The following is a 12247-nucleotide window of genomic DNA, read 5'->3' as shown; positions in this document are numbered from 1 at the left end:
GGGGAGTGATGTGGAGGTACCCACGGCAGTGCCAGGCTGCCCCACAGCCCACTTCCTGCAGCTCTTTTAGACAAAAACCACTTTGTGTCCTTCAGTACCATAATGCTTATCAGCCTTGGTCAGGAGCCTAAACCCACACGTGCAGAGAGCCCCTCAGCCCCAAAACCTCGTGAACAAAGGGAACAGGCAATGGCACCCTGCACTCCTGCAAGGCCAGGAATTACCTTTGGCATGTAGGAAAGCCACTGCAGAATAGTGTAGACTCCTTCAAAATCATCACACACAGTGCTGTGTGTCACACCGTTGTTGTGCATTATCTGGATCCCACCCAGCTGGTTGTTGGAGGTATAAACTTCTCGTCCGAGCACCTTTTGAGAGAAGAACAGGAAAATCATCAGAGGATGGGATGTGACAAGGAGGTGTTGGCTCAGGAGATACATATAAGCAGCAAGCACCATCCCTGCAGCAAGTCATCATCACTTCAACACCAAAGGATGGACCAAACCACTCACAATAGACCTTCCCAAGCTCTGTGGGCAAGTAAGATCTTATGAATAGTGATCCCCAAGGGGAACGATACAAGTGGGGAAACTGAGGCACGGGGCAGTTGTATGACTTTCCCTTGCCCAAGCAGCAAATGGAGCTGGGTGCTGACTCGAGCTCAGCTCACTAATTCAGAATTGCTCTAAGACAACTGGTAGAGTGGACCCATTTCAACCTTTACCTGGGGAAAGAACCACCACCATGAATAAAGATGGGGGGTAGCAAAGCCCCACCAGCTCCTTAGAGAGACTGGAAAGAATAAGACCCTGACTGCTGGGCTTCCAATCCTCCTGCATGGCTCCATCTCTAATCTCAGCCCAGGCACTGCAGCTCTTTTCTCATTCTCCTGCTGTCTCTTTCCATTTGCCCTCTCACTGACTGATACACTGATCTCTCGGTCACTCGGCTTTCTGCTCCACTGAGTCCATATTACTAATAACACCTCTGCCACGGCCAGTTTACCTCATGAAGGCAGGAGCACATCATTACAAAATAAACTCATAACTTTGACATTCTAGCAAATACATGCCGTTTGTTATTTTTATGGGTTGAGTCTTTCTAACAGACAGAGGGCATTACATACCTGCTTCATTTAGGTCTTAAAAAAACCCCCTCAAACACACACAAACAATCTGCCCTCCCCCAGCAAACCACCAGCACAGCTCGTTTCAGGAAGAAGGGCTGCCCCATAGGAGGAGCAGCCCGGAGCCCAAGGCAACCTGGTCCTTAGGGAAGGGTTTGGATCTGACTTTATCCTCATCCTGACATCCTACAAGGAGCACTCGGACACAACTCATCTCACCCATAGTACAGAGGAACTCCATGTTTCTCAGGATTTGACCTTTTGGGCTGAAAGAAAGAAGGTGCTAAAGGGGTCTGAAAATAGAAAATTTTGATGTGGTTATAAAACTACACTGGATCAATTAGCTTTCTTCCTGCACAACATCAGTCAATCACAGCTGGGGTCAGGGAGCCACTGTGCCCATCTAAAGCACTGCCGAACTGGTAAGGCACAATGCTATCATTTACTAACTCCAAATTTATTTTCCTTTGGAGGAGAAAAGGCTGGTGGTCGGGCATTTCACAAAACTCAGCATTTTACAGGTGTTGGACAATCCTCACAGATCTCCTTGTCAGACAGATGTCAGTCGAGGTTTATGTACAGAACAAATCGAGGCACAGGAGTTATACAACTAGCCCAGAAATTTAGAATATAAGCATCATGGTTTTGCCCAGAGATGTTCCTGGGTCTCCCTTCCGAGCTCAAACACCTTCATCTTCCTCTAACAAAATCAGTGCCACGAAAAGGCATGGTAGAAAAGACAGCAGCATAGATTTAGGTTCAAGGAAAAGAAAAGCACAGGCCTCCAGATGCCAGGCACAAGCCTAGCTAAATGCTTTCCACAGAGGAAAATAAAAATAAAGAGAATTTAAACTCCCCATCTATGAACTAATGCAAACATATGTACATGTAAAATGGGTCTCTGCTGCTGCTTATCTAGAGACACTGTAGACAGCTCAGGTTTACCACTGCTGACAGGCAATGAAAACAGCCTAATATACCGCCTGCTCTCACCCTTAAATCCCTTTTTGCAGATCAAGACAAATATGCAGCTCCTTTTCCCGAGTGCTCCAGACATTCCAGTGAAGGGGCACAGCACTGTGAGGGGCTGTGTGATTGGAATCCCGCTGCAGCACCCAGCCAGCACGGTATTTACTGCCAGGCTGTCAGCAGAGGCCAGGCAGCCCCAGGCTGCACTAGAAGTTGTACAGACCAGCGCTCGCTGCCTTCACTGGTGTGACATGTAGGTCCACACGTGTGCACCCACAGCAGTGCTGAGGGCAGCAGCAGGAGTATGTGACCCAGGGACACACAAGCTCTAACTCAGACCCTGACCCAAAGGCAACGCAAGCGGCTCCGCTCCCCGGTGCGGAAACCAGGCGGCCAAGGGGTTAAAGAGGCTGTTTTCCAGGGATACTGCTGGGCTGGGTGCTGCTCCCCGAATCCACTCCTGCACATGTGTCTTCCTGCTCTTCTGTCTTCTCAGGAATGATCAGAGATCCTGCCAGCTTGTTTCACACACACAGCTGCAGGGTGAATTGGGTGCCAGAGGTTAAAAGGCACTGAAGGGCCAGCCAGCTCATAGACAATGATCATTGGGCTTGAGAAAGAAATGGATGCGATAGCCCATCCATTCAGCTCTGCTAACCACCTCATCTCTGACCTCACAGGACTACATTTTTAAAGGCTGACAAGTAATTCAATCTCCAATTAACAATCTTAAATGGTGCAATGCATATTGCTGGATAAATGTTTCTGCAAGAAAATATCCAAGGGTGAAAGAGAATGCATCTGCTGGAGAAGGCCAAACCTGATGCTTCTGCAATTAAAGAATTCAGGTGCTCCTCAGTAAGACATGTGGTCAGCAGAGGCATGAGTGGATTTAGAAATGTTGCTAAATAAGTCAGAAAGGTAATGCTAGAAACAAACTAGTGTGAGAAAAGACTGCACAGGATTAAAACCTGTACCTGACATGAGCAGGATCTGTCAAAAGGGTAAACTTCACACCCTGGGAGTTCGGGTCTGCCGGGGAGGAACACTGAGTCGCGTGAAGGAGGAGGCTAAGGAGGGATGGTAGCATTAGCCCAAGGCTTAGAGAAGGCCGGGCACGTGCACGGAAGGGTTAAGTTTGCAAAGCAAGCCCTTCCCAGCAGAAAGGTTACTAGCACTCAAGGGAACAGTCAAAGATGCAGCTACCAGAGTCAGCTGCCACAGACCAGAGATCAAGAAAGGTCCAGCAACAGGGGTGGGGAAGTACAGGTTCCAGGATTTTAAAGCTGAGATACACAATACACACATGCTTGAATATTGGCAATATCTGACCTCGGCTCTTGTGCCTAATCTGATGGCCTGTTTTTAGACCAAAAAGAGCAGCCATGAACAGCAAAGCACCAGGCAGTAAGCTCCTGGCACCAGAAAATTTGCTTTAAATTAAAATTCTTTCCACCCCATAAAAGCTCAGAAACCACGTTTCTGTCCACCTGGAGCTGGACATGCCACCAGACAAAGGGAGCTGCTGCGGGTGACTGGCCCCTCACAGAGATCTCAGACTTGCCCCTTCTCAAGTCTCTGGTGAGGACCCCTCACTTCTGTTACTCCTCCTTTCACACACGTTATCCCAGCACCTTCGCATTCGGGATATAATTCCCCTTTTCCAACCCAGCAGCAGCTGGGCTGACATTTCTGAACTCTGCATACCTGACACCAAACAGCCTCCCAGGTCGGATTGGGATGAGCCACTCAGTCTCCCCTTCCCTTGCTCCTGAAGACAAACCTTTCCGGGGTGCAGAAAGCAGCGCACTTACCAGGGTGCAGAGAACAACGGGCTTCCTCCGTGTCCCCATCTCAACTAAAGGATGAGGACACCAGAGATGTGGTCAAAAGGAAATGCTAGATCTGGAACGGCACGTGTTAAAGCTCAGCCCGTGATTGCAAGAACACGGGCAATTAATAAGGGAAATTAATGACAAAACAAGGGGAAATGGGTTTAAGCTGAAAGAGGGCAGGTTTAGATTAGATATTAGGAAGAAGTTCTTCACTGTGAGGGTGGTGAGACACTGGAACAGGTTGGCCAGAGAAGCTGTGGCTGCTCCTCCCTGGAAGTGTTTAAGGCCAGGTTGGATGAGGCTTTGAGCAACCTGGTCTAGTGGAAGGTGTCCCTGCTGCTGGCAGGGGGGTTGGAACTGGATGAGCTTTAAGGTCCCTTCCAACCCAAACCAGTCTGTGATTCTATGAACACACACTATTTTCTGGATAACACAACCTGTGACACCACGTGCTTACAAAATACGCAGGCAGCACTGCCAACTCATTCTTCCCTTGGTTCTCCAAAAGCCACTCTCCCTGCCGCAACGGGAAACCGCGTTTCTTTTCCTTCAGAGGATCTTTTTGGAAAGCAGAGGCAGGATTCTAGCAGCCTTTTCAGCCTTTAAAAGACCATCCTCAACAGGTTTCTAGGCACGTCATATGCATATTAATCATTTTCTAGCACTCAAACCCATGATGACCAGCTGCTTTCTCTGTGCTCCTTTTCAGAAACTGAGCTGCTGGTTAGTTGAGACATTTCACTGCAAAGCTGGTTTGGCTGCAAACTTGATTGGCTCATATGTTTCATCAAAGATGAAAGATCTGAAAAAATGACAGCAGAGGGCTTGAATGGGAATCATTATGTAACATAAGTGCTGTTATTATTCAGAGCGTATCATGTGTTTATATCAAATGTAAGTGCCAGATTTTTATCCGAATAATTTCAATAATTGCAATTCCCATCCCACCATTTATATTATCTGCCAGAAACCTGAAGCAGAAAAGGCACATGCACGTACTATAAATAGCCTATTTTTCATAAACAGGCAGAAATGATCAGAATGAATGTCTCATCAGAAAACACAATGTAGGAACTTAAAACCTGACTGCTATCATGTGCAGTCAAGCCTCAACAGATCTCCCAGCGCTCATCCCTATCGCTCTGCTCTTCCCCCACACATATCCTGTCATTAGAGGGGAAAACAGCAGCGACCCCAAAGAGGGGAACCACGCTGAGGCAGGATGCCAGTGAGAGCCATGCTTCCAAACAAACCCACTCCAGCCTGTTGGCGTGGCAGTGTGAGCACAGACACCTCCTCTGCCCACACACGGACGGCACTTCGTGCATTTCTAATCTCTGAACGTGTGCAGTTCCTGCACTTTTAATTTACGAGCGTTCGGTGGGGGACCCTTCTGACTTGGGAACATATTGGCTCGGTCTAATGCTTGGAGATTATTAAAGTCAGAGCTATACTCCACTATCAAGTCTACAGATCTTTTATTTAGAAGATATGGTGCTCTAAATGCACAAAGAGCTCCCTGTCACCTTCACATTAAAGCCCCTAGTGCCTGGTAAATGGAATTATATAGCTGTCATCTCCTTTCCCCAAAGTTTTAAGAGTACAATGGGCTCATTTTTTCACACTCCATCCCAGCTTCAGAACTAAGAGACCTACTTTGTATTGATTTAAAGTCTCAGAAATAAATAAACCTGCTTCACCAATGTGATTCACAAGAAATTCATGATACACTATTGCATGATATATTTCAAGCTGTGGCTCCAGCTCTTTTTTTCCTTTGGTGAGTGATGGGGGAGGTGGGAGGTAGGGGGAGGTGGGGGGAAGCTGACAGCCTGATGGTTATTGGAGATGGCTACTGACTGCAAATCCAGAAGCAGGTCTTGCTGGTGGAGTCTTTTTCTTGCTTTAATTCGGTGAGATCAGAGGGGGAAGGGGAAAAAGCAATTGCACTTCACCTCAGAGGCAGCAGGGGAAGACACATCCAGATGGACACTGCAACTGCAGCTGGGCTCTCTGCACCACCTTCTGCCTGAAGATCCCAAAGCACCTTACCAATACACAGGGAGCAGGGCTCCACAGCTGAGCAGATACAGAAGAGGCATTCTCTCTGCTTGCAGATGGCAACACAAAACATTATTGGGAGGAAACGGTTTTTCTATCTTGCAATAACTGGTGAGGAATTTTGCAAATTTCTGGATTGCAACAGAAAATAAAATTTTACAATCTTGAGATCTGAATAAATATCAGGCAGGGTTTGGTTTTGACTTCTGAAATATTTGTTGGAGGTATTAGAAATAAAAATTAATGTGGAAAGAAAAGTCAGTTGAGGGCGGGGAGGAGAACTTTCATCTGACCAAAAATAATACCAAATGAGAAACTGATCGAAACTGATACTTTTTTCCTGAAGAGTTCCAGTTTCAGTGAACTGGCATTTTCAAATGAAAAATGCCTTGTCAAAGAATTCCTGCCCAGCTCTCCTTTCACAGCGTAGGGAGACTGCGTGTTCTGCTCAAGGTCACTCCGTCACTCAGTGGTAAATCAAAAGGACTCAATATACTTTGCAAACTAAAATTACAGCCCCTGTTCTAGGTGGTGCAAACACTCCTAAATCCCTCCTGTCTCAGGCAGGGCTTCCCTAATCTAGACACTAGCCCTGTGAACAGTATTAATGATTGTCTCCATCGTACTGAAAGACCTTGTTTTGGTCATTCCCTTGGTCACCTTCTGGACCCCAACAAAACCCTCTGTGAAACTGTGTCCACTTTGCAGTGGGGTTTTAGGCTTAACCATGAGATAAGTGACAATTCTCCAACACCATTTCCACTCAAGTGTCCAGGACAGCAGATAATATCTCTGCAATTCACTGGAGAGAAGACCCACAGGCAGGTCACCCTGATATTCCCTAGGGACACCCCAAGAGAGGGGAGATCAGGATCAGTTATTATGGGACATGTTTGAAAAGTGTCTTCTGTTCAGCTCTGGTGGAACATCAGGCACCAGAGTTAATGCTCCAGTGAGAAGATACTCTGCAGGATCATCAGGAACTGGGACACAATCCTGGTTCTGGGAAACACAGGTAGGGTTTAGAATACTTGTGAGGTTCCCTGGAAGGTACGGGAAGAGATTTAGATAGGTAGAATATGGGCCACTATGCTAAACTCTTCTTTAATGGGAATAAATACACCCACAGCCCCCACAGCACAGGTACCACCCACACAGATAAACCCATCAAGATCCATATTAAAAATGATAGAAGGAGGGAGAAAAAAAAAAAGTAAGCAGGAATCTATTAGACTTTCTTCCCTAAGCAAACATAAAGGGACTGATAATGCAATGCCTGGAACGTAAATTGTCTCTAATGGGAACAATACACAAATATCACCACTTAAAGAAAGGCAATTAAAAATAAAATGCAGAAATGGAGGTGGTGGTTGTTTATTTGCGCTCATCTGAAGTCCAGGCATCCATCCTGTTTACATTAATTTCTCTACACAGAGCAAAGACCTTTGTGCTACCAAGACTGTCACCAACCAGACACTGCCAGCAGCCAATGCCTCTCACTGGCACCAAAAGAAACCAATTCTGCTCTATTCCATTGCCCAATCTTGCTAAACCGAGAGCGCTACTCTGATCTTGGTTCTCAAACCACACCGGGGTGTGAGTGATGGTGACCTACACCAGTGAGACCTCCAACATCACCGAGGTCCTGCATCAGTTTGAAGAGAGCTGAAGGAACCCACCTCCACCCATGAAGCCACCCTTGCTCCCACCACACCATCTGCTGCAACCACCCAGGGCACAGCAGAGAGACCCCTCCTGCCTCCCCCACCGCTGGAGCCAAGAGCGGGGTAACCTTGGCGAGATCCACGAGAGGAACCAACTGACAGTTAAAGCTGTTGAAGTGTCAATTTCTGTGTGACATTTCCAAGACCCTCTTTGATTAGCATTCTCAAACACCCTGCGCCCATACGTATCTTCCTAATAGTCTTGCTGTGCCACTACAGAAAGATTCATATCATGCATTAATAATTATAATGCTTCTTTGAATGACAGGGATGGCACTTGCTGTTCTAACTCACATGATTGCTCTCACATGACTGCTTTGATCTAATCCCAAAACTGGAGTCATCTTGAGCAGATACTGAGCTATCCCTGCCTTGAATCTCAAAAAAGAGCTTTCCACATTCTGGATTTTACAGTAAAACCCCCAAACAGCACCAGACCAACAGGGTTTTTATTTATTTTTCCAGATTGTGAAATTGAAGGGTAAATATTACTGCCTGCAATACTGAAGACCCATCACTCACACGAGACAGACTGAGACGGCATAAACTAATATTCCTCACCCCAGAGCTCCTCCAGTGAGCCGCAGACCTGGCCCAGCAGCCTCTCACATGGGCACAGCACCCCGCAGCAGCTCTGTCTGTTCCTCCTCAGCCCTGACCTGTTGTCTCACCCAAGACAACAGTTCAGTCCCAACAAGTTCTGCAGCTTCCCTCTGCCAAGACCTGCAAACATCAGGTCAGTGCCGGGCTGCTTTAGCACAGACACCAAATGGCATCCCAAGGGCAGGCTGGGTGTATGGGTATGTCCACGCGCCGGTCAGACGACACTGAAGAGCAGCCAACATCAGAGAGCCGTGTTGGCTCAAGTGCCTCAAAATAAACTTGTCTCACTGAGCAACTTACAGCTGGGGGTAACCACCATCCGAGGGAGCTGGTTTCAAGCTAGCTCACGCACACTGCTCCTCTGCCTGCGTGCAGATGCTCCAACAGTCCAGCTGCAACCCCACCCCAGATCTACACCATTGAAACCAAAAACCTCCTCAAAAGCAGCCACGCTGGTCTCAGTCCTGGCTTTGACAGTCAGAACAATTCAGGACTGAATTTAAGATACAAGGATCTTCTGGTCCCATGCAAAGGGGTTGTTGGGTTTTAAATGCAGATTGTCAAAACGATCCTTGCAGCAATTATGGGCTGTTGCATCAACAAGTCCTCAGGGACTCATCCGCAGTCACGTCGGTGACACACACACACCAGGCTATCTCGACACAGCATGGCACCTATCATGTTAACGACTTTCCCATGCACAAGTAGTGTCTGCATTAATGAAGGATGTACTCAGGAAAGGTCACTGGACATTTGCTGCTACTGGGTTTCTAAGTTTACTAGACATTTGCATATTGTATTAGCAAGCACCACTAATCAGTGCATCTCACAAACATCTCTCTTGAAGTTGTTCTTAAAAAATGTTTTCTCCCCTTAAAAACCACCAATTCACAGTGCCAGGACAGTGCATTACTAAGCTGGTAAACTGGTTCCTGAGCTCTTTCAGGTCTACACTAGGTTACACAAGTAGACATATTGTTTAAATTAAGATTGTTTTGAAGGGAAAAACTTCCACAGAAGGAAATTCTGAGGATGGGTTTACCTACCCTGCCAGTGCTCCACTGCTGGCAGGTACTTCCCATCTGATGAGCTCAAAACACATCACAAATACAAACGAACTAAGGTTTCGAGACCAAGCTGTCAGCAGGTAACTGCCACTACCTCCATGCTGATCAAAAACATCAGACCATGAGCAGGCAGGCAGCTGGGGGCAGCCTGGGAAATGAAGCTCAGAGTTCTGGCTTTGAACTGCGCTTTAAAAAGTTCCTATTTTAGGGGTTTCTCACTCTTCATCTTCACTGCCTCCTTCCCCACATGGACATACACCCCTGGCAGGTGGGATTTGTCAAGCTCACACTTGGAAGTTCTGCACACACTAGGCCAACACCACGGTGCCATGGGGCCCCAGGGACGAGCACGCTGGAGGACAGGCTGAGGGCCTGAGGTATGATTCAGGCAGGTCAAGCCTGGAGAGTTTTGGGGGAAATAAAGCTAAATAGAAGGGAGAGGAAACAGAGCAGTCTGCTGGTGAGATTCTTCCCTTCACCTCCAGAAGTGACGACCATTTGAGATGTCCTGCTGTGAAGTGCAGCGTGTGGGACAGCTCTTCATCATCACTCAGAAAATGAAGTGGTTGAGACAACAGGTTGAACATCTATATAATGAACTGAGGTGTATCAAGTTAGCAGCGGTTCCTGATTTAGCAGATCTCTGCTAAATCTGGCTTCCCTTTGAAAAAGCCTAGAACATGTGTCTGTAGAGAAAATATCATTGAAGGACACTTTATATTAACAAAACAGTCTTAAAGACAGGATTTCTTTTAACCACAAAAGAAAAGGAAGAGCAAACTAATTAAAAATAAGTCAGCAACAGACTTGGGAACATCCTTGAGAGGACTGAAATGGAATGTAGCCCTGGAAGCTTGAACCATATAAGCAATGCATAAACTGGGAGTGCTGGGCTCTTCAGTCTTACCTCTATGAAAAAGAAAAGCAATGGAAATTAACCCGTTAGCGCAGGCGGCAGCACGTCACCCATCTCACATGAAATCACACCGTGTTTGGCTTATGATGAGGAAAGGGAAGTGAGGGAGGTGGAGGAAGGTACAGGGGTGGAAAAAAGAGGAAGGCAGGGAAAGTTTAAAAAAAAAATAAAAAAAAAAATCTCTGCCTCAGCAAAAGTTTTCATTAAAATTTGAGACAAACGATCTCTGTGTCCTTCTCCCATGCTGCCTGGGGCTCCATGCTATTTCTATGCAAATAACAACCTCGTGGTTTATATCTTATTATTTCCACCGGAGCTGCGGCGACATGACCCGAGACGTGTGTGAGGTAGACAGCGAAAGAGAGAGAGAGGGAGAGAAAGAGAGGGAGAGGGAGGGAGAGAGATGGAGTGGCTGCTTGCTGAAGTGTGAAAAAATATTGTCAGGAGTGAGCGGCAAGAACAAAAAAAAAAAAAAATTGCAGGGATAACGTGTTTATTTCAGCCCCTCTCCCCATGTGAACCAGCACCTTTTAAAATTCATTGGGCATCAGGCGATCATGCACAATCCATCTGCTTTCACTTTATCATTTGCATTTCATGCCTCCTGGCTTTTGATGTGCTGATACTTTGATGCAGTCAGGAGACGCGCATTATCATTATTTCAATTTTCAGGGGGGTCAGCGGGCGCAGCACAGGCGCGCGCACACGCTCACGGGAGAGGAATGAAATGTCATTTCCACCTCTCCACCCCCTGCTGAAATGCAGTGGTGGAGACAAAAGGGGTTCAGAGGAAATGCAACCCTGGTGCCCCACATGCAGAGCGCTGTCCCCACCGCAGAGCATCACACGTTTCCCCAGGCCTTTCCCTCGCCCGTCGGTCCGGACTATAAACAAAGATGGCTTAATCAGGAGCAGAGGGAAACCTGGTACAGCTCTTGAGCAGTTTCTTGTCACCCCTGACAGGCAACTGGGCTGAGAGAATCCTTAAACCTGCTTGATATCGGGTGTCTCACAGTGCTATGCCTCCCTACTTACAAAGCAGTGACACGGAGGCAGTGAACAGCCAGCACGTGATGAGTCAACCTCTAGAACCAAACATTAGCTTCAGCTAAAAATGATATTGACCTTGAGCTCATCATCTAAGTTATAGGTTACAGTCTGGTTTTGGCAGCTGGACCTTTCCCTCTACATTTAAACCCTCAGGCTGGTTTTACATAATGATAATGAACAAGACCAGCAACAGATCTGCTGGCATTTAACGTTTGTCACAGTCCCCCTTTGCTCCTCTTGTAAATTAAAAAGAATCCAGTATTTCACAGGGAAAAAAAATAAATTAAAAAACCAAACAACTTGTCAGAAAAAACCTCAGTGCTCTCTGAAAGCCAAACTGTCTCCATTGCTGCAGAAACATTTTCGCACTGCACATTCTCTCCTTGCAGAGAGAAGACATTTTGAAGATGTGCACGCACACACAAGACTATGTAAAGCTTTGTACAGTGCCCTCTGTGAAGACAGTATTTCAAAGTCAGCAATGGAAAAAATTGTCCCAAATCTCTGAATATTTGTGTGCAACTGTGTTAGAAAACATTCAGTTCCAACTTCCATGCAAGGTAGCAGTTCCCATTTATTTATTTTGGTTTCAGTCATGATCTTTCCTCATGACCCTGCCAGCTGGATCGGTGACCTTCCAATGTCCACAAAGTAAATCACTGACTGCTGCACGGGGGTCTTCTCACCATCTACTCCAAGGGAACAAGAAGAAGCAAGGCTCACTCGCTCCACAGAGAAAAAACTACAATAGGTTTCCACCATGAGACCCTTCTGGGGTCTTATTCACGTGAATGAACAAGAACACATCATGTATCATGTTTAAATTGCACTCCTACAAGGGAAGACTTTGCTTAATTGGCTGCTGGCTGATAGTGACCTGACTTCTAGGCAAAAGA

The 12247-nt window shown here is 46.6% G+C and overlaps 1 protein-coding gene across 1 annotated transcript in view; it reads right to left on the bottom strand.

Annotated features, from left to right (window-relative positions):
* The window catches only part of LOC104529902 (acetyl-CoA carboxylase), a gene marked incomplete at its 5' end in the record, with an annotated part of 86438 nt that overhangs the window by 29602 nt on the left and 44589 nt on the right, over window positions 1-12247 (bottom strand). The window contains one exon of the mRNA XM_010174340.1: window positions 225-368. Within this exon, the coding sequence (XP_010172642.1) occupies window positions 225-368 (144 nt within the window). The remainder of the gene's footprint in view (window positions 1-224; window positions 369-12247) is intronic.

Source organism: Antrostomus carolinensis, unplaced genomic scaffold (assembly GCF_000700745.2).
Source record: "Antrostomus carolinensis isolate BGI_N321 unplaced genomic scaffold, ASM70074v2 scaffold7258, whole genome shotgun sequence".
NCBI classification, from domain to species: domain Eukaryota; kingdom Metazoa; phylum Chordata; class Aves; order Caprimulgiformes; family Caprimulgidae; genus Antrostomus; species Antrostomus carolinensis.
This window is presented reverse-complemented; position numbering and strand designations above follow the sequence as displayed.